At 35.7% G+C, this 23,859-nt stretch overlaps 1 protein-coding gene across 13 annotated transcripts in view; it reads right to left on the reverse strand.

Annotated features, from left to right (window-relative positions):
* Positions 1–23,859, reverse strand: part of LRRK2 (leucine rich repeat kinase 2) — a 145,744-nt gene that overhangs the window by 83,800 nt on the left and 38,085 nt on the right. For all 13 annotated transcript variants that reach the window (XR_014252805.1, XR_014252806.1, XM_082422516.1 and 10 more), the window contains 7 exons: positions 21,307–21,436; positions 19,762–19,886; positions 15,373–15,485; positions 3,913–4,057; positions 3,643–3,782; positions 1,545–1,673; positions 1,300–1,470 (listed from right to left, as the gene is read on the reverse strand). Coding sequence is in view for 11 of the 13 variants with exons in the window: in XM_082422516.1 (XP_082278642.1) it covers positions 1,300–1,470; positions 1,545–1,673; positions 3,643–3,782; positions 3,913–4,057; positions 15,373–15,485; positions 19,762–19,886; positions 21,307–21,436 (953 nt within the window). In the remaining 2 variants the exon portion in view is untranslated. The remainder of the gene's footprint in view (positions 1–1,299; positions 1,471–1,544; positions 1,674–3,642; positions 3,783–3,912; positions 4,058–15,372; positions 15,486–19,761; positions 19,887–21,306; positions 21,437–23,859) is intronic.

Below are 23,859 nucleotides of genomic sequence, written 5' to 3' on the forward strand. Positions count from 1 at the left end.
CAATCCAAGTAACATTAACTCAATGATCTCAAGATCACACAAAAGATACACAATAAAAACATACTAAATTATTGAGGAAAATAATTTAATTATCTTTAATAACAGAGAAGCAACTATTTTTAATGTTGCTTGCTTAAATGAAATATGACTAATTTAAATAATTTGATTATGTATTTGGTTTTAATGCATAAATTAATTGTGCATGAAAATGAGTTACAGGTTCAGTTTCTTTTTAGGTAGATTGCTAATTAGTACTAACTTAATCTTACAGTTGATAAATTGATACGAATCCATAGGTGACTGGGAAATTAAATAAAGTAAGGCTTTAAAAGTAAACTATTGGAAAACACAGCATTCCACTGGTTATTTAATAATGAATATTAAATCACTACATAATTGCTTTGTTGGAAATATTAAGTATCCAGAAAACATATGTAGTGCTTCCCGAATGCTATTATAAACGCTAAAATTCATAGAATGAAGACAAACTTGAAATAACATGTAATGCACTCTGATAAACATGTACCGAATTCATACTGTATGTAAAGCAGTGAGTTAGATATTCTGAATGATACATAGATGAACCTTGTACATCTCTACCTTCACATAACTCACAAAATATAAAGAGGTGTACATAAACTGTCACGGACTTACACAAGAAGTAAATCTTTATTTTGTATGGAGGTCTGGGAGTGTGGGGAGGGCTTTATTGAGGACAAGGAATTTGGGTTAGATTTCGAAGGCAAAGCAGAAGAATTAGATAGATGTGTTTGCACAGTGCATGAGGGAAGGGAGAGAAGGGAAGCAGGCCCAGTGCCACACAACTGCAGGGTGGCCCACAGCAGGGTTGTCAATGTGTACAGCACCCCAAAGTGTGCAGTACACAGCCTACAGGGCCACATGTGGTAGCCCTGAGGGGAGAATTTTCTAGTGAGAGAAACTGAAAACAGAGAGAAAATAGCTGAAAGATGATCAAAACAAGATAAAACCATGTGTTGTATGGTGTGTGGCTGGAGAACGATTTGCACAGAGTTGCATAGTAGGAGACACATTTGAAAAGTTATTTATCAACTTAACAAGCTAGGTAGAAAAGTAAAATGAATGATTAGATAATAACACCTAAGGGACCCTATTACCTCTGAAATTCTGTGAATCTAAACTCCTACAAATCACAAGCAATTGTTCAATAAACTGGTAAATTGTGTAGTGAAGAATAATAGGATGTAGATAAGGGCTATACAATGGCAGAGTCAAATTACAGAAAAAAAGACAAAAATGAGTCCTTGAATATTTACCTACCTGACAAATTAAAGAAGCTGCTTCTTTTGCTCGATTGGCATCCGCTCCCAACAGAAGCAAGCATTCAACCATGATGCTGTTATTCTGATCACATGCTCTCTCTAGCATCACACTTTTTAACTCATCATCCATAGCCAATTTTGCAAAGCACTTGCAACAAAGATTTAGAAACTAAAAAGAATGGAAGTGAGGATTAGAGTCAGCTAAATGTGTAACAGTTAGAATACAGGTGAAAAACATTGTACCTGTTGATCCTTTTGCTCCATGATGTTGGAGGACAACTGATGGAATATTACTGAATCAAAGGAATGATGCACCAGCAGCTTGGAAAAAGACACTGACAATTCCAGTACTGTCAAGATCGCCTGAAATCCCTGAAAGTGTGATCAAAAATAATAACAAAGCAATTGTGGACAAAAAAGAATAAATAAATAATGTGAAAGAGAGACTGTATATGGTACTTAAAACCTTGGATGTTCACTTAGCTAAGTAGATGTATTTATTAGATTTGTACTGTAAAGCTATAAACCTTGAAACAATGAAACAAATACATCTTGCTCTCTCGTTACTAAGAAATAAGCAGGTGCACAGAGAATAAGATGCTAGTTAACAAACTATCATCTAGCAAAGCAGGAAAAATACCTAATACACCAAAATCTGCCTTTTAAACATTCCCTGCCTGAAGCCATACCTACAGGTTGAAAGCCAGATATTAATCAGGATTAGAATAGTAGAGTCAGCAGTGCCACAAATCCAAATAGACCAGTGATGTGAATTGCTTATTACAAGATTGCGGATCAGGTTCTCTAAATAGCTTAGCATTTCCACTAACATTTTTGTGCTATCTTCTGAAATTTTAACCTCAGACAAATGTGAGTTCCTAGATTTTATTCACATTGAGTGCATCTGAGAGAAGCTCTAAAGACACTCTGAGATTTACATTCTTGTAGCAAATCATTTATAAAGAACTGATCAGTACACCATTACTTTTTAGAACCACCCCAAGAGTTGTGAACTTCTGACTTGACTATTATATAGCTTGGGTAAACTCACCAAATATCAACTTAACTTTAAAAATTTTTATCTTTCTAGTATATATTAATGAAATCATCTAAATGTTAAAATTATTATTTTGAGCTCTTAAGATGCTGAGTTTCTACAAATGCTTCCTAACATTTGACGGGAGAAAGTATTAATCTATGCAGGTCTGAGCGGCATGTGGTCCACTAACCTCTAGAGCAGAGGTCCTTGCAAACTCAAATGAATGCAATAGCAAAGCAGGTAATGCAAATACATAGAAGGCATATAATTCAAGTTAAAAACTTATAAACACTGAACTGGCCAAATAAAATATGTTGACAAGCCAAATTTAGCCCACTGGTCAATAGTTTACAACCTCTACTATAAAAATCCTAAAATTTATGCTTAGATGAATAAATACTGACTGACAGCTTCATACCTGCACAAAATAATTTCCTTTCCCTAGGATTACTTACAATCAATTCTGCCTTGGCTTTAATCAGCATAGGTTGAGGCACATTACAAAAAGCAGATTTATAAAAGACATTTTGGTTCTAAAACACATTTTTGGTTGTGTGTTCAGCACTTTATAATTTAAAATCTTACATGTATTATCATATTTACTAATAATGTCTGTGCAAAGATTAGAGCTTAGGCATTTCCACTCCTGGTGAAGGCTGCCATTTATGAAAATATTTGGTTTATGAAAGTTGTAAACTCCATTACTAAAAAACCACAACCAAGGCAGAAACTCTTAAGGAAACTATTTGTTTTGCTAACATTAAAAGAAAAACACTCTGAAACAATTTACTTCTTAATCTCCCCTAAATTAATCTTAAACCAGTATCTTGGATTCCTTACAGACAGTTAATATAGATCCCATTTTAAATTTTGCTTGATGAAAAATGTTTAAAATATTGTTTCACTGAAAGAAAAAAAATCAAGGGGCAAAATTACTAGGTAAGCAGCTAACAATAAAACACAGAGAATGACAAACTTCAGAATAATTATAACTTTTACTTATCTAAAATCTAAGCAAATAAAGCTCAGCTAGCTGAAATTTCTTTAGCACAGTCTGTGCTCTTTCATGGAAAAGATAAATGACAAATAAACATACTAATTTTAGAGATTTAGTAATGAAACAGGATATTTTGAGATTCAATCCAATTCTCTTCATCTACTATAATTAAAATACTACAAAATGATAAAAATGGTTTTCAATTAACTGGAATATACCCATTAACGCAAAGTGGGAGTTACACCAGCTGCTCTGAAAGAGAAATCTGTACAAGATCGCAATTCCCTTCAAGATAATGCACATACTTTCATCTGTATTTCACCAATATCCTTAAATCGTTGTAGGCTGGAAATCAGAATTTTTGCCAGCAGATGCCCAGTGCCTGTGCATAAATTCTTCTTTGTAATCAAACATCCTATAAGACTTAAACCCAAACACTGAATTTCTAAAAAAAAAAAGAAAAAATAAACAAAATTTATTGTTTTAAATCTCAAAACTGAAGAAAAAATTTAAACATGTCCAACCAACAGCTAAAGTCCTATAAAAATCTAAATCCTGAGTTCAGTTGTACCAACCTTGGTCATCTGGATACATCTGCAGTGTGTGAAGCACCGAATCAATAGCATCTTCCAGGGATAACACCTCTAATGCATCAGGAAAATGCGCTATAGAAGAAATTACTTTTAATCCACATTTCTGAATCCCAGGATTGCCAATGAACTAAAGTCAAAAAGAAAATTAAGAATATTTGCTGTTAAAAAATGAATTCTAATACTTACTTTAGTTAAAGCCAGCTATAGACTGACAAAATATAAACTAAGTAGTCTAAATAAAATTACTATCCTTGATTCTGCCTTATATCATGAATTACTTTTATTTATTATTAAGAATAACAGCTAACATTTTAATGCTCATTAAGTACCTGTTCTGTGCCAGGCACTATGCTAAATACTTTTACATGCTCTCCTTTCCAGGGCATTCTTATTAAACACACACTAACATGATCCCCATTAAAAGATGAGTTCACTGAAGGTTAGCGGGATGGAGTAGCTATTCCTAAATTCTCACAGACTGTACACTACTGGGAAGATACCAAATCAAGAACATCTGCTCCCACAGCCTAAATTCTTAACCAGAAAAATCAGTGCTGTCTCTCACCATAGAAAATACTAATTGAAAATTTACTCTTTACGTGCTTTACACGCCATATCTCATCTGTTCCCCCTCAACAGCTTCATCCAATAGGTTCACTAGACTTTAAAGATGCAGGGACAAGAGCTCAAGTCACACAGCTAACACATGTCAGTCCTAGTACTTGAATATAAGTGTGTCTGCCTTAAAAGTACAGAATCTTAATCACTATCTCTTCCAAACTTTTCATCTCAGTTCCTCCAGAGTTTGACATTATTTGACAGGTATTCTAATAGAGGCCACTTCTTTTCCCAGGCCATCCTTCTCACTGACTGAGAAGAAAACAGGCAACAACACACTTTCCAACCATGTGACAATCACAATCACACTTCCCCTCTTTTGATGTCTGTGACATATACCTAACTCTTACAGTTTGCTTTTCCATGGTGCTCTTTAAACTTCAACTATGATATGAATGCCCACCTAATAGTTTTCCTTTCAAAAATTACAATGCTATCTTTCTGAGGACTTTTGCTTTCACAGACACTAGTTTCATGGTTATCTTCACTCCAAATCTCTGATTGACCCCACCACACACTCAACTATAGAGCTGAAATAGCTTCTAGCCAGATCTCAAATTCTGATGTAGTCTCCTCAACCAAAACCTCCTACCTTCCAGCCTTTCTCACTTCCATACTGTCAATGAACAGATTTTCATTCATTTCCCAATCTAGTCCCTCAATACCTCTCAAGTGTCCTTACTCAGCATTTTTCTTTGTATCGGTTATGGGGAGAAGCATCATTTTCTCATCCTGTGTCCTTCTCCTCCACCCCGTAACTGCTCACCTTGAACATCATTTCCTCTATCATTTCAACAAGACACTCATATCGTTGCCTCCCTTGGCATTTTTTCCCATCATTATTTCCGTCTTACCAACTCCTTGAGCAGTAAAAATATATCAGCTTTGGAGCCAATTAAATTTGAGTTTAAATTGTCTGATCACTCAATAGTTCCATGAATCTGAGGACCATTAACAATGAATGAAATAACATTTCCTGAGAAGTGGTATTTACTCAGAAGGTATTATTCAAGAAACATAAAGAAATTCAAAGTGGTGCAAAGTGAAGCTGGAGGGATGGCTCAGTGTCTGTCTCGACTTCTTCACCTCTGAAATGACCTAATAATGCAGTGTTGTTAGGAGTGAAATGAGATAACTCATCATCCATGCAATAAACATTGAGTGATGGCACAGTTTGGGCCTTGGGCTGAACACTCTTCTCGAAAGTGAAAGCCTTCTCACTGGGAGAGAGTATCCCTAACTTGGTCTTCCATGCCATCGAGCTACCACTTTTCCTTCATTTCTAAACTTATTAATAGAAAAGTCTACACCCACGACCCCCACATTCTTCCCACCTCTTAATTTCACATAATCAGACTTCTGTCCTAACCACTCCAAATTAAAACCATTCAAAGAAACAAGTCCTTTAACAACTGAATTGCTGCTTTTTCCTCCCTTGATTTCCATGACACAGTAATCCACCCCCCCACCCCCACCCCGGCAATTATTCTCAAACTTTAAAACCATTCATTTACCCACCTCCTTCACAATCACTTCTTTCAACTCCAGACTTTATCCAAAGAACTTTTCTTAAAACTCTTCTATTCATGGATGGAATTTCACACACTATCATGGCTTCAAGTCACCATAACAACAATAGCAACAACCATAAGGATAATGCCAAAACCTAAGCAGCATTTGCTATGTGCCAGACTTTCTTTTAAGCACTTCATATATATTAACTCATTTAATCCTCACAACAACCCTATGATGTAGACACACAATTATTCTCCCTATGTTACTGATGAAAAAAAAACTGAGACACAGAAACCTTTGAGCAGGTAACTCAAAGCACAAGTTTGAACTCTCTTAAGCTCTAAGCCCATGTTTCTCTTTGCTTGACACCAGTATCTTAAATTCAGATGTTCAAAGTTAAAAATTTATCACCTTCTCAAAAAAAAGAAAAAAGAAAACTCAGACTGTCATTCTGAACTTTGTTTTAATTAATAGTACCATCATTTCTGCCTCCTAGGCAGGGCCAGCTTCCAGGGTGCACACATGAAGTACCTGTTCTTGTCTTAATACCATCACCTCTAACAAGTTTCTACTCAACTATTGGTTCTGCTACCCTGAGCTCCCCTAATCTCTATTTCAGGTGCAGTTCGATGATGACAAATGACTAGCAACAGGAAATCTGTCATTTGTCTATGCAGAACGAGAATGCAGAGTATCACATTATTACATGTGATGGAGCTCAAATAAACTATTTGATGATTTTAAATAGTGGTGTCTGATTTTTGACAGTTTCATAAATTAGAAAAAAAAAAAAATATATATATATACACACATATATATATGTTATTTACAAGCTTACAATGGACTTTCTTTCACTTATCAAATGGTCTATCTTGAAAATAACGATTTATTGCATTGTTGTTCAAATGGGGATTGAAATTAATTTACTAGCAAGTGTTGTCCACATGAAATTTTTGAAAGTACCAATGGTGGACAGCTACAAACATTGATTAGAAACATCCTATTACCTATGCTTCGCAACTTTCCAAATTTTTTCAAAGAATACAAATGGTTTCGCTAATGACTGAGCTAGCCAGCTCAAGGGGAAAATGCCCACACCAGTCTCTTTCCTGTCAGCTAAGTCAACTGCAACTCAGAAAATCTTTCCAGAAAAAAAAATTAACTCAATGTACAGCTGGAAAGAAGACACCATAGTACATGACTAACACTAAGATATATCCTAATAAAGTAGATTTCAAGAAAAAGAATCCTTTGGGGTCCCAGGTAAAAATATCAAACCCTTTAAAAATGAGGAAAGGGCTTCCCTGGTGGCGCAGTGGTTGAGAATCTGCCTGCCAATGCAGGGGACACGGGTTCGAGCCCTGGTCTGTGAAGATCCCACATGCCGCGGAGCAGCTGGGCCCGTAAGCCACAACTACTGAGCCTGCGCATCTGGAGCCTGTGCCCTACAACAAGAGAGGCCGTGACAGTGAAAGGCCCACGCACCGCGATAAAGAGTGGCCCCCGCTTGCCACAACTAGAGAAAGCCCTCGCATAGAAACGAAGACCCAACACAGCCAAAAAAATAAAAAATAAAATAAAATAAATAAATAAGTCAAAAAGAACAGAAAAGGAATCCTGTGAAAATAAAAAAAAATTTTTTTAAATGAGGAAAGAATCAAGTTGGTCTCAGACTGCTCCACTAAAACATTCAGTTCTAGAAGACAGTGAAATGCCTACAGAGTTTTCAAAGGAAGAAAATAAACCCCCAATACTTTGCAACCAACCAATCTGTTTTTTCAAGAGTCCAAATATAGAAACAACAACAAAATGTTCAGGAAATGGATCTTTAAAAAAAAAAACAGACAACTAAAAGGTAAATGGAAAAACTGTAACAAAAGAACTTGCAGTGAACACTGAATCCACATGACTGTAGGAACAAGATGAAAACAAACTTATTAAGTATGGTTATAGAGCTGAATGTAAATATTTTAAACCTTGTCAAATGTAGAATTAATTTATTTAACAAAAGCTGGTGAGAAGATAGGTAGAAATAGTGGAAGATAGTGTGAATACTTCAATTTTCTCATCTTTTATAGCCAATGGTCAAAAGATACTTTTAAATCTAATAGTAATAATATTAACTAACATTTATTGACCGAATACTATGTGCCAGGCATTGTACCAAGTACATGGCATGAATTATCTCATAAAACTCTTCATAATAACCCCAAGTGAAAGCCATTTATTGTCTCCATTTTATAGATAATGAAACCGAGACTGTAAATAACTTGTCCAGAATACATTAGTCTGTAGGTGGTAAAGCTAGATTCAAACCCAGATATTCTGATTCCAGGACCCACACACTTAACTATTAGAATATGTTGTAGAGTTAAAGCTATAAAAGTAAACACCGTATAATCTGTTTTAATTGAGTGATAGAGAGAAGGAAGACATAAAGATGTGAAAATATGCTAATTTTATCAAAAGTGTGCATAATGTGCTAACATATATGAAGGAAAAAAAAAATGAGTACCTGGGTGATACATTCATATTCATTGAAAACTGTAGATAATTCCGTGGCAACACACTGGGAATCTCAGCTAGTTGTTTTTGTTTTTGTTTTTGTTTTTTTTTATTAATTTATTTATGGCTGTGTTGGGTCTTCGTTTCTGTGCGAGGGCTTTCTCCAGCTGTGGCGAGCGGGGGGCCACTCTTCATCGCGGTGCACGGGCCTCTCACTGTCGCGGCCTCTCTTGTTGCGGAGCACAGGCTCCAGACACGCAGGCTCAGTAATTGTGGCTCACGGGCCCAGCTGCTCTGCGGCATGTGGGATCATCCCAGACCAGGGCTCGAACCCATGTCCCCTGCATTAGCAGGCAGATTCTCAACCACTGCGCCACCAGGGAAGCCCCAGCTAGTTGTTTTTAATCCCTACGTAGAACTACGTAATTTGTAAATAATATAATTTATTTAATTAGGACTTATTGATAAGAATTGTATTGTCAGGACAGGCTAAATTAAGCTGTAGTAACCATCTCAAAATTTCATAGGCTGGAAAAAGAAAAGGTTCAATTCTTATTCACGCTTCATTTGTGTTACCGGTCAGGAGGGGTCTCTGTCCAGCACAATCCCTCTGGGAGCCCTGCTAATGGAGCAACCACCATCTCAGACATTACAGGTCACAGTGACTGAGACAGTGTTCTGTAGCTGCGGTCCCCAGCCTTTTTGGCACCAGGGACCGGTTTCGTGGAAGACAATTTTTCCATGGACTAGGGCGGGAGGGGATGGTTTTGGGATGATTCAAGCACATTACATTTATTGTGCACTTTATTTCTATTATTATTACATGGTAATATATAATGAAATAATTATACAACTCACCATCATGCAGAATCAGGGGCAGCCCTGAGCCTGTTTTCCTGCAACTAGATGGTCCCATCTGGGGGTGACGGGAGACAGTGACACCCGAAGTGTGTTGCTATGTCCAGTCTACTCCGTAATCTCGCTTTGGTTGCTGTCACTGCAGAAAACCCTGCTTCACAAAGACAGGATGTTGGAACTGGAAGCAGGCTTTTCAGTGCTTTTGTGGCAATCTCAGGATATTCCGCCTTGACTTTAATCCAGAATGTATGGAGATTTGAAGCTGTCTCAAACATACGTTTAAGGCCATTTGCAATCTCAAGCAACTGATCCTCTTCTAGCATGGACAAAGTCAATTCACCTGGCTTATATTCACAAATGGGTCACAGATCCATTCCTTCCCAGTTCGGGGGTCTTTTGTGGTTGGGAAGTAATGCTCAAACTCTTTTGGAAGCTAGGTAGGTGATCATGCACCAGCTGGGAGAAAGAAGGCCCTGGCTCAGTCTCTTTCAAAATCTCTGCTAATGTTTGAAACATGTCAAAAATCCCAGTGTTCACTCGTCACCCCCATAATTCCAGTTTGGCTTTGAATGCAGCCACTTTATCTGCCGACTTGAACACAGTTGTCATTCTCCCCTGAAGTGACAGAGTGAGTTCGTTGAGTAGGTTGACTATGTCACACAAGTAAGCAAGTTTTGCGACCCATTCTGTGTCACTGAAATGTGCTGCCAGTGGTGACTGTTTTCCTAAAAGAAATCTCTGGAGCAGCTCTTGTAACTCAAAAACGCTGGCCAGTGACCTATCTTTAGAAAGCCATCTCACTTCTGTGTATGAGGGAAGACGTGTGTGCTCTGCGTCCATCTCCTCACAAAGCTGTGAGAACGGACATGAGTTAAGGGCATGTATTTTAATGTGGTTGATAATTTTAATCACATCCTGCAAAACGCTGTTAAGTTCAGGTGACATTTTTCAGCTAGCCAGCATTTCTCTATGGATGACACAGTGCGTAGACTCACATTCAGAAGTGACCTCTTTGACCGGAGTAGTGAAACCAGAAAGCTGTCCAGTCATGGCAGCCGTTATGTCCGTGCACATACCGACAAAAAATGACCAATTCAGTTTTCCTGATATGTAATCATTCAAAGACTTGAATAGTTCTGCAGCTGGGGTGTTGGTTGGCAACAAAAGTGCACATAACATATCCTCATGCACATCCTCCTGAAAAATATATCGCACAAAAACAAGCTTTGCTGCCTTGTTGTCAACATCGATAGACTCATCAACCTGGATTGTGTACCACAGTGACTCATTAATCCTCTCTAACAATTGTGCCTCAATATCCTCTGCTATTTCATCAATTCGTCTAGTTATGGTGCTAGCTGAAAGAGGAACACATGCCACTTTCTGAACTGTAGCTCTCCTAAAAGTTCACGACAAATGTCCTTAGCAGCAGGCAGGATCAACTCTTCACCAATACTAAGGGCTTCTTAGCTTTAGCAATGCGGTTAGCCACTAAGAACGATGCTCTCAGTGCAGACACATTTGACGGGGTGGTGGCCTTCAATAATTGCTTCTGTTCTTCATGTTCACATTTTTTCTTTTGAAAAACTCCAAAGGCTTGTCTTTTAATGCAGGGTGCTTGGTCTCCATGTGGCAAAGCAGGTTTGAAGGTTTCATGGCTTTGCTGGATAGCCGGTCGCCACATATTATACAAAGCGGGCTTGGAAAATGAGAATCACCTGTTGCAATGAACCCTTATTTTAAGGACTCTTGGTATTTTCTTTTATATGCAGCTTTCTTTGTGTTGGCAGTCTTAGAGTCTTCTACTGTCTCATCACTGGGTCTTTCTCCCTTTTCAAAGAAGCTCTCCAGCGATGTTTGTTTTTTACTCATTTTGGCTAGGGTTAGCTTGTGGGCCTACCAAAACTGACTGAGACAAGTGCGCAGTGCAGGAAAGAGGCGTGGATGGAAGTGGTAAATAAAATAATGGAAGGGCCATGTGTGGACTAAAATAAGTAAGTGTCAGATTCTGACTTAAAGCCTGCCACCAGATGCAGCTTGTCACTTGCCACTCACTGATAGGGTTTTATTTATTTATTATTATTTTTTTTAAACATCTTTCTTGGAGTATAATTGGTTTACAATGGTGTGTTAGTTTCTGCTTTATAACAAAGTGAATCAGCTAGTCAGAAAGAGAAAAACTGATAGGGTTTTGATATGAGTCTGCAAGCAATTGATTTATTATGGTCTCTGTGCAGTCAAACCTCTCTGCTAACGATAATCTGTATTTGCAGCCACTCCCCAGCACTACATCACCGCCTCAGCTCCACCTCAGATCATCAGGCATTAGATTCTCATAAGGAGTGTGCAACCTAGATCCCCCGCATGCGCAGTTCATAGTAGGGTTCGCGCTCCTATGAGAATCTATTGCCGCCACTGATCTGAGAGGAGGCGGAGTTCAGGCCGTAATGTGAGCAATGGGGAGCGGCTGTAAATACAGATGAAGCTTCGCTTGCTCGCCTGCTGCTCACCTCCTGCTGTGCGGCCAGGTTCCTAACAGGCCACGAACCAGTACTGCTCCATTGCCTGTGGGTTGGGAACCCCTGTTCTGTAAGATGCCTCACCAGCAATTAAATGTTTGGTCCAGAAATGACAGATGTAACCTCTACTTACAACTGCTTGGTCAAAACCAGACACATGATCCAATCTAACAACAAAAGGGCCAACAAATACTATCCCAGAATCACCAGAAGGTGGAGAACTGAAAACATTTGGCAAACAACACTAATGATTACCACATAAACATTTAGCTTGTTACCACATTTTTCTTACTACAAATAATGCCACAATAAACATTCTTGTTTAAAAAAACTTTGTGTACATGTACAGGTACATCTATATTATAAATTCTTAGAGTGAAATCGCTGGTCAGAAAACATGTCCATTTTAATTTAGATAGATATTACTAAATTTCCTCCAAAAGGTTTTTCTTTTTTAAAATTTACATTTCTTTAATAATGACTGTACTTGAGAACCTTTTCATGTGTTTATATGCCAAATTCATTTTTACCTTTAAATCTCATCCACATGAGATTTAATCTTTAAATGAGTAAGGTAAATATGCAGCTTCCTTTGCTTTCTCCAAATGGCCAGAGAATTAGTTCTTCCAACACAAGCAATCTATTTCCCTCCACAGTGGTTGGGAAATATCATATATGAATTGAACATTTGCATTTGAGTCTATTTCCTAAATCACCATTATGTGACATTGATCCATCTCCAGTGCAAATGTCACACCATTTTAATTACTAAAATTTTATAATACATTTGATAATCTACTAGAGTTAGGCCATATTAATTATCCTCTTTTTCAAAATTCGACTGGTTATTCATGTATATTATTTAATTAATTTTCTCAAAACTTTATACTAGCTTATCTAGTTCCATAAAATACTATTGTTATTTTTATTAAGGGTTCATAAATACAGATCAATTTTCATTTTTAAAAAATTAGTAATTTTATCAAAACAGAGAGTATATACATTTTCCTATGTTCAACTCTTCCTTTGTACTTATTCTCAGTTGTTTCATAGTTTTCTTTAGAGTAGTTTTATACACTTTTATTACTTTACTCCTATGTAATTTCTTTTTGCTGTTGTTATTATTGTTACTTTTTGCAAATAAGCTCTTTCTTTCACCATATTATTTTCAGTTGAAATAAATATCTTCAGTATTTAAACTGGGTACATTTTGCTTTAAGGTTTTTGAGAAGCACACAAGCTCTTTGATTTGTGTCCATTTAATCAGAAGATTGGTTTGACTTTGTAAGTTCCCTGGCTTGAAGACAGCAGCAGTGTCACTGCATACAAAGCACAGATGTGACCAAAATGCTGAGAGTCCTATTTTCTACTGTGTTCTCCAGAGACAATACTGAGCAAATCGATCTCTCTAGAACAGGTGACTGAATGTTTTCATGTGCAGAAAAAGCTAAAAGGATCAAGCATAAATGGAATGTCAATATTTCAGACATTTAACTTCAGCCTGAATGTTATTGGATTTACACATACATATGTATATATATATATACACGTTATATGTGTATATATTTACATACACACATATATATATATCCAAACATTGATTCACTTTAATAAATACTTTTAATAGTCTTCGCATTGTAAATCTTAGTTGAATCTCAAATTCTACCTTATTTGGAAGTCTGCTCTCCAAGAATAGACTTATTTTTAATGGTAATTCATTTTATTACATCAGTAGTATTTGGACCTAAAATCTCTGATGCCTTGTAACATTTATTCAGAGTGAGACATGCAATCACAGAATTTTAGAACTAAAAAAAAGATACATTCATGTTTTAGAGCATTTTTTCTCAACCGTGGTGAAGAATTAGGGGAATTACACAGGGGAGATTTTTTAAAATAAATAGTGTCACTTCTGTTTCCCCATGACCTTAATTCCCTGCCCACAAATGACAGTCACTGTTTAGTGAGAAGTTGTGTGTCATTACTCAAGTGTGGCATGGAAAATAAAGGAAGGGGTAGGGAGGTTCTCAACCACTTCTCCTGGGATTATATAGCAAAAGAAAGTAAGACCTGGGAGCAGAGTGATCTTCTTGGCATCACAGTACTGATGGCAGTAAGCACAGTACTTCTCCATTGACTGGCCACTCCTTCCACTCTATCACACCCGTATTCAGTAATGTTAGGAAAGATGGGATAACCAGAATCAGAGTTACCAAAAGGCTTTTCTGGTACCTCTTGCTTCTCACCAACACATACCATGAACAAAATTAACTACTCTCTCCTCTATGCTCCTAAAGTACTGTTCGTAAAGCTAGTGCAGCTCATAAGTGCTAATACAGAACAACCTAATATGTGTTTTATGTTTTATGCATGGCCCAGCCAGATTATGAGATCCATTACAGAAGGATACAAAGCATATTCATTTTTGTCTTCCCAGTGTCTAACACAGTTCCTTCCACATACTTATTTTCACCAAATATTTCTGGAATTAAATTCAACCCATGGCTATACTCAAGAATCATATTAAGGTTTGAGTACAAATGACTCAAATATATCATAAACAATTACATTATAAAGTTCAGTTTAAATCGCATTTTTGAAGATCTCTCTGCAGGCTCTTCTAATTAATTCATGACATTTTTCAAAGTATACTAAATCACAAGGAATTATTTCCATTAATTACTTTGACTACTCTCTTCCTTTCATGAAAACATTAACTTAATCTTCACATCTTTACATCTTTACCCTGATATCTTTTATAAAGAACCAATTCATCTTATGTTAAATTTCAAAACCATCTTAATTCCATCAATACCTTTTGCACTGCACAATATAAAAATAATGCTCCTCTTCTCCTTTTTCAGATGTAGTATGATTATTAATTTATTAATTATATTATTGCAAATGTACATAGATAGGTAAATACCTAACATTGCAAGAAAACAATGCACACTGAGCCATTTCAGAGGTTATCCCTAAGGAGTAAAATGAAAACAAGCACAGGGAATCAAAAAAGACTTTAATGTGTGCCCTGTGTGTCTTCATGTACTGAACCTTTCAGCCTGGGACCAGAAAAGAAAGACAAGCAGCCAGGAGGACAGAAAGAGAAAATAGCAGTCATGGCCCCTGACATCGCTCGTGAGGCTTAGCTGCACATCTAGAGTTCTCTTTCTGATTGAACAGACTCGAATGGATTTATCAAAAGAGCCTGTCAAAGTCTGTAGTTGACGGTGCACTTCTCTTAGCTGGAATGGCACATCTCTTTACCCCCTACATCCCTACTGTTATCTTATGTCTCTAAACATATAACTTCCTACTATCATAGTAAACAGAACATGGAAAACTTAAGCTAATAAAAGCCCCCCTACTTCCCCAATTCTATATTCTAGTTAAGAGTATAAAGGCAGAAAACCTATATTATACGTACCCTATTCAAAGCCGCTAGGACCAATTTGTGAATATCATTCCTGAAACACTGTTTTTTAACCATATTTAGCTTATGCTGATATTCAGTATCTTCCCTGGATTCTTCTGGGATGCCTAAATGTAAAAATTAACAAATAAACAAATGTTTTTCTCATAAAGATTTGGGCTGAATAGACTGTCACTTACTAGGAATGATTATAATTAACCCAACAATACATATATATGTTATACCTTTTTCTAGTCCATGGCTCCTTACCAAAGAAATAACTCTTAGCTTTAAGAAATTTCTAAAAACAGTTCATCACTGAATGTAAAATAAATACAGTGTGTGCGGATGTTCACTGAATTTAAAGTAGCAAGAAGTTACTACAGTGGAGGAATTTTCTGGAACAATCTCTTTTTTGTATGAATAGGCTGTACTCATTACAAGAAGCTAGAAGATTTTTATGCAACAATGGACAACTTGAGAAAAGATCAAAGTTATTTGGACTACAACATAAAAAGGTCAGATATGAAATGTACACATAAAAGAGCAGCTGGAATAACACTGGAAAAAAAAAGTTTTTAGTTTCAGCATTATAATGGTAAAGAGCATATAGTTTTATTAAAAGTCCTCTAAGGCTGTATAAAAGTATTAAGCAACTTAAAGAATACATATTCTTTATTCAGCTACATTGTAGCTGAACTAACCCAAAACTGTTGGGAAAACAGGAAGTCAAAAAATATTGGTTAAAAAAATATATATATATATATTGGTTATACAATAGAACATATAAGTAAAATTATTATGAATAAATAACGTTTCTAAAACCTATGACTATAGAAATAATTATTAATAAACAATTCCTTATAACCTTTCACTTCAATAATTTGTATTAACACAAACTATAAGTTGACTGCATATAACTTTTCATTTACTTAACAAACATTTGAATGCCAACTACATGCAAGGGATTTTGCTACATGCTGAGAATACCACAGTGAATATGACAGGCACGATTTTCACCCTCCTAGAACTTTCAGTCCTCATTTTAAAATTTATTCAAACAGGTTCACTACAGCTGTATGACCTTCGACAAGTTACTTAAACTCTCAGTGTCTCATTTTCAGTGACCAAGGTCACATTAATTTCTGAAGCTGCCCATTATATCACAAGCAGATGTGACCATTAAAAGCAGTCCTGTTGAGAAGTAAAAACTTCATGCCATATGTAAGGAGACTTATTAAATGTCTTTCTTATATTAAGACCAAATGAATATTCCCAAAAGTTCATGTCTGGTCTTTGTTATATCATTTGAGGTTCTACTATCCAGAATGGATATAATTTCCTTTCCACATAATAGTCCTTTAAATTGTTTGAACTGCAAACTTTTTGAAGGCAGGATCCATAACCTAATCACCTCCAGGTTACCAAGAGTTCCAAGCATAGTGCTTTAGTATAACAGTTGTTCCACATACACTTATTGCACAAATGTGTCTTTAAAAAGCACCCACTCTGATTCAGGCTGCATAGGGTGAAAACCTGGCTCCGTTACATAAGCTGTGACCTTAAAATCTCTATATCTTATACCTCAGTTTCATCATCTGTAAAATGGGGTGGAAAAGTAGAATCTGCCTTATGGGTTGCTACAAGAATTTTAAAAGTTTATATACATAAAGTACTTTGAATAATGCTTTACACATTTGTTACTAACTATAAATGAGTGAGTTTTAATAACTTTCATAATCTCCTGCATTATCTCCTCTCCAAATTAAACAAATTCAGCTTCTCTTATTGTTCTTAAGGATGTGGTTTTATATTCATAATCACTTTCCTCTATACACTACCCAATATGCATATGTCCTTTCCTAAAGAATTTTTTCCTCTAGAACTGACACTAAATCAAGAAAGAACAAGTCAAATGATATTTTATTAAAATAAGTAGATCTTTATTATTATTTTTTTAAAGCAACAGGCTCAATCACTTCAATAAGTTATTGTTATAAAAAAGAGGAGGAAGTGAACAGTACCAGACTGAAAGAAACTTAAGAGACATAATACTAGCTGCAATATGTGGCCCTGAATTAAATTATACAAATTTGCTATAATCCACATCTTTGTTACAATTAATAATCTGAATATGGTCTAGTTAATAAATTAATACATGTACATCTAAACATAAGTACCTACTTCAGCATGTCAAAACCAGAATCATATTCAACCTCAAAACTACTGGGGTACTGATATTATAGTTACTCATTGACATACAGAATGATATAATATAGAATGATATAGTATGGTACAGTTACAGCATGGTAGAGTATGGTATCGTGTGGTATGGTATGGTAATATGGTAGGTTAGCATAGAGTGAAGTAGATGGTTAAGCCTTTACCTAATAGAGAAATGTATTTATATGTTGATATGCTTATAAAATATGTCTATTAATATGTTTCCATACATAAAGTACCACCATAAATTTATAAAATTATTTTCAAGGGCACCTGTTTAATACACCTAAACATTATTATAAAAAACATTTAAATACATCATTTCATACATCTAAATTATTACTGACTATCAATGTCGCTTCAGGCTCAATCTCAGAACAATGAAAGAAAAGAAATTCTACATTCGAAACTTATTTTTGAACTAAAAGAGTGTTATTAACTAACAGACGATTCTGAATGTCTTTTGGTTATCTTTAAAACTCAAATCCACTCTCAAAAGAAGAAGGCTGACACCTTTAAGGGTAATCAAAAGGATTTTGTTTTGTTTTTTTACAATCTACAAAGTTTAAAATATTCACAATAATATTTCAAGCAAAACTATGTCTGTTAAATTATATCTCTAAAGTTGCGTGACAACTATGAATGGGACATCATGATTCAATTCAAAATTTATTGAATAGTTATTTTTGTTCAAGTTACCAGGGGGTTAAAAAAAAAAAAAAAAAGGCATGACTAAAGAAAGCCCTCTCCTTGAAAAAATCTATACTCTTACACAGAGAATACTCTTATACTCAGAAACATAAAATACCAATATGACTACAGATAATGGTAGACTTAGGAAGATTTCATTTAAAAAGGGCCAAAAACAATGGGCTTCAAAGAATTGGGACTTTTACAGAGCAAAATAATAATAACATCCCTGATATTCAGTAGTCAGAAAGTCACGTCAAATGAACCTCCTAAACATCTCCCACATCCATCCTCTCCTCTGTTTTCTTTACTGGGCCCCCACCATGTCTCACCTATCACAGCCTCCAGCCTAATCTCCCTGCAGGAGGCTCCCCTCCCACCAATCATTCTCCACACCACAGCGCTACTATTGTAAATTGCAGATTTGGTTATGACACTGCAATTTTGAAACATCTTAAATAAATTTGAATTGACTTGTGTTAAAAAAAAGCACAAACTGCTCAGCGTTGTGTTCAAGGCCCTTCCCTCTCAGCCTCTGCCTGTCCTTCCACATTTATCCCCAGGACTGCTTTCCTCACATACCATGCTCCAATCACCCCACACCATGTGCACTTTCTCTTTCTGCTTGAAATGTCCTTCCTGGCCTTTTTACCAGGTCAGCCTTATTCACCCGTCAAGTTCAAATATCACAATCTCTGACCTACTCTTTTGAATAAATTATCTGTGCCTCCATCAATACTCTCATAGCCTTTTATAATACATGTATCTATAATAGCTCCTCGCAACTGTCTGGTAATTAACTATCTGTCTACCTCTAGGCTCCTATAAATAGTACAGTCATGTCTTTTTTTACTTGTCTTTCAGACCTTTGCAGTCATCACAATATATAGAACATAAGAGGCACTTAATAAATACGGGCTGAATGAATTGGGGAGCAGGTGTTTTAAATGGGCTTTGGAGGAAAAATAAGGTCATAACAGATGTAAGCAGGAAGTAAATGTGGGGAGGATGGACACTATTGTGGCTCATGAGTAAAAGCCACATGGTTATATTTGAGAAAGATTAATTCAACCGCAGAGTAAAAGAAGGACTGGAAAGAGGCAAAAGAGGAAGTGTGAAAATTAGTTGGGTATTATTATAATTCAGACAGGAAAAAAACAAACAAAAAACCTTGGACTTGGTAAGGTCAACAGAAATAGAAAAGAAATAGCAGAGATGACACTCTCCTTGGGGGTAAAGCTCCACACTATGTTGCAGTTATTTTTTCTGGAAATAAATTATTGATGTTTCTTATTAAATTTTAATCTAAATTTATCTGACTCTTCCACATCATCATTTTCCCTCTATTTTAATTTTTGGGCTAGTGAAAAGATTACATTTGGTTGGCAGAAACTGGTCCTTTAATTTTTGCCTAGAAAGTTGATATCTCATGAAAAGTCAAAAAATCCACTTAAAATGACATCTCTTCCCACAATCAATTATGTAACTTACCTGGAACTATAAAATGTAAAATAGCTCGAAGTGCCTCCAGCTGCACTGACACTGACGTCTCATGACTTCTCATAACTGTTATTATTTTGGGGGCCACTGCTGCCATTGTATCCAGGGAAGTGTTACTAGAGATAAAATATTGAAATGCTTATTAAAAGTACAACCTGATTCCAATACAAACACCAATTTGAAACAAATACGAGAAAACAGAACTATTTTATCAGAAAAGGCTGATGTGAATTTGGTAGTATGAGCATACACAATTTAAATTCTAATTTAGTTAAACTTTGATGTCAAGAAGTTAAATTTACAGTAAACTGGGAATTCTTTTATTTAGTTTCCCAGAACTAACAACTTCCTTCTGATCTATACATGGGTCACTGGCAGCAACCCTGGAAAGTAGGTGTTATTATTTGCATTTTCCAGGTACAGAATTTAGGCTGACAGAGGTTAAACATCAAGGTCCTATCACTGGAACGTGACAGAGCCAGAGCTGGAATGCAAACTCTGACCGCCAAGTCCAGAGAGCTGTTTATTGTATAACTACCTGCCTCTTCCAGATTACCACCACTAGACTTCTTATATGGTATTCTTAATTAGTTTTATTTGCACTAAAATCTTGGTTTCTCTAAGGTATTTTAGCTACACTTTCTTTTACATACAAATAAATGTAGATTTCAGTAGGTCCTACAAACTTTAATAGAGGCAGCCCTTGCTTTACACAGTGCCCTACTGACTAAAACTTCCGCATATCATAACTCTGTCCTCACTCCGCATGGGTCTGTGGTTACTGACATATAGTCCCTTTTTTCCACTTTAAAGTCCCAGGTTAAACAGATCCCCTCTTTGTAGCCTCTCTCCTTTGGTCGCCCTAGCTTGGTTCACCAAGACCCTATGATTTTACACATCCTGCCACTGAATTATCACACTGTATTGTAATTATCTGTTTATAAATTAGTCTCCCCAACTAGACAGGGAGATTTTTAAGGGCAGGCACATTGTCATAGTTAACTTTGAATCCCCCCAGGACTGGAAATTTACACATTTAATATATGAGAAAACAGCCAGAAACATTAATTGCCCAGAATGTACAAAATCTTAAACTGTCAGTTATTCCACTGCGTTTTGCCTCATATATAAAGGTTCATACACTGCCAGGACCATAAAAATCACAATTTAAGGTAAACTTAAAAATAATAATTAGAAGCCATATCCTGATTTTATCTTTTATACCTTTCACATAACACAATAATCTGAAAAATTGTTTAAGGTTATGTTCTATATAACTGCCATTTTTTCAAAACATAGTCAACACCAAGCATTAAGCACAAAAGCAAACCTTCAACCTATTTCTACTTTCTCTATCATCCCTTTCAATATGTAGATAAAATAAGTCTATGTATCACTGACATGAAATTATATTGCAAAATGTTTCACTCTTCAAATGCCTTGTTTTTCCTTTTATTCTTAAAATTATGCTCAAAATATTGATATTCTACCTGGTCCAATTAATATATTCTACATAAATTCAGAAATATGTATTACCTTCCTTCAAAAAGATGATTTAGCATTTTACAGCCACTTTCAGCCACTTCAGGAGAATGTATATGCTTCTGCATTAACTCCAATACATTCAGATATATTCCTTTTGATAACAGGATCTTTCTGAAATTAACTACAAGATTTTTTAAATGTTACTTGTATAAATGAAAGCACATTCTCATAATCTTGCAAAAAGACACATACTATTAAAATAATCCAAATTCATAGGAAAGTATTTAAACTACATATTTAATTTATATTTCATTGGCAACTTAATTTTTTTAATTTAAAATATATACCATTTCCAATTTTTTCACATTTATTAACCATTTGTTGAGGTTTTAGTATTAAAGTCTCATTCACAGAGTAAACTAGTGGAATGTAACCGTCATCCATGTGAAAGGAGTATTTTTTGCAGAAATGCATTTTAAAATAATGTCCTCCAAAATAAGAATGAAAGTTAAATTTCATTCTAATATTTAAAACAACTTCCTAAAATAACCATACTTATATAGAGCTAAGGCTCACTAGTGAGTTGGGAATAAGTTATAGATGTGTGAAGATACTGAGCATCCTATTGGCTCTTGGGGGGATGCGGGAAGTGGGGCTGAAACCCTCAGCCTTGAGCTACCTTCTCCATTTACCCCAGTGGACTGTACAAACATTATCATTTCTATGTGTGCCATGATATGCAAAGTGATGAAAAGCACTGATAGAGAACAAAATTAATACATACTTTCACAGAATAATGCCAAAGCTTAAGAAACACATAGATGATTGCTTTAAAACTGATTGCATATTATATGTGGAAAAGTAATTATATCCCAGCAATAATTATTACAAAATAATTTTCCTCTTCATAATAAACTTTCTTCAACAAATGCAAATCCAGTGTCTTAAAGTTTCCATATTGTCTTAAAGTTTCTATATAAATATCACTTACCTTGAAACCTCTATATAAATATCAATTCCAACATTATACACTATATTTCAACACTGAAGGTGGCAGGAAATGAAACTTTGAAAGCTTTAAGTACTATTTTGAAAAAATAAGATATGCATCTCAAATTGGGAAAAAAAGAAAAGATCAGACAAAACTCAAAAATAAGTGGAAGTGATACATGCATTCTAAATTACTGGCAAAATCTGAAAACTCACACCTTTTAAAGACATCCTGAATAGCACACATTAAAATATAATAAGAAGTTAATTATTCAAGTGTTGGCGAGGACGTGGATAAAAGGGAATGTAAAATGGTACAGCCACTGTGGAAAAAAGTATGGAGATTCCTCAGAAAAATTAAGAATAGAACTATCATATGATCCAGTTATCCCACTTCTGGATATTTATCCAAAAAATGTGAAAACTCCACTAATTTGAAAAGATATATGCAACCCTACGTTCTTCACAGCATTATTTATAATATCCAAGATATGGAAACAACCTAAGTGCCCATTAACCAATGAATGTATAAAGAAGATATGACATACATATATGGTGGAATACTACTCAGTCATAAAAAAAGATGAAATCTTGCCATTTGCACCAACATGGATGGACCTTGAGGGTATTATGCTAAGTGAAATAAGTCAGATGGAGAAAGACAAATACTGTATGATTTCACTCACACGTGGAATATAAAATAATTATAAATGAACAAACCAAACAAAAACAGAGTACTAGTGGTTACCAGAGGGGAGAGGGGCCAGGGAGTGTAAAATGTATAAAGGGGATGAACTGTATGGTGATGGATGGAAACTAAATTTTTGGTGGTGAGCACACTGTAGTATATACAGAAGTAGAAATATAATGTTGTACACATGAAACTTATAATGTTATAAACTAATGTTAGCCCAATAAAAATTTTTTAATGATTTTAATTAATTCATTAAAAAAAGAATTTGGTTATCTTGCTCGGTCAAATCAGAAGTTTTAATAGCCCCTCCTAAAATGGCTAAATTCCAGCCAAGGAAATACTTTAAATTATAGAATTTATTCTAGACCATCAGTTCCCACACTTCAGAGTACATGAGAATCCCCTGGGTGACTTGTTAAAACAGATTGCTGGATTCCACCTACAGAGTTTATGATTCATTGGGTCTATATGGCACCCTAGAAATTACATTTTAAACAAGTTCCCAAATGATGTTGCTGGTCCAGAGACCACACTATAATGATCACTGTCTTGGACATTAACTCAATTTGAGACTTGAAAATTAAGAATAGAAATTCCATCGTACAGTACACGTTGGAAAAAAAATTACAGCATGGAGTCACTTTAGAGTTTATAGAACACTTTACACACCTTATCTCATTTACCAGCTATCTACACAATACTCATGACTTCTTCCACTCCATTTTAGCAATAAATTATCTGCTTTACAAGACCAATAACAATATGCGGGGCTTCCCTGGTGGCGCAGTGGTTGAGAATCTGCCTGCCAATGCAGGGGACACGGGTTCAAGCCCTGGTCTGGGAAGATCCCACATGCCGTGGAGCAACTAAGCCCGTGTGCCACAACTACTGAGCCTGCACGTCTGGAGCCTGTGCTCCGC

The sequence above is a fragment of the Balaenoptera physalus genome (assembly GCF_965194825.1).
Source record: "Balaenoptera physalus genome assembly, chromosome: 13".
Classification (NCBI taxonomy): domain Eukaryota; kingdom Metazoa; phylum Chordata; class Mammalia; order Artiodactyla; family Balaenopteridae; genus Balaenoptera; species Balaenoptera physalus.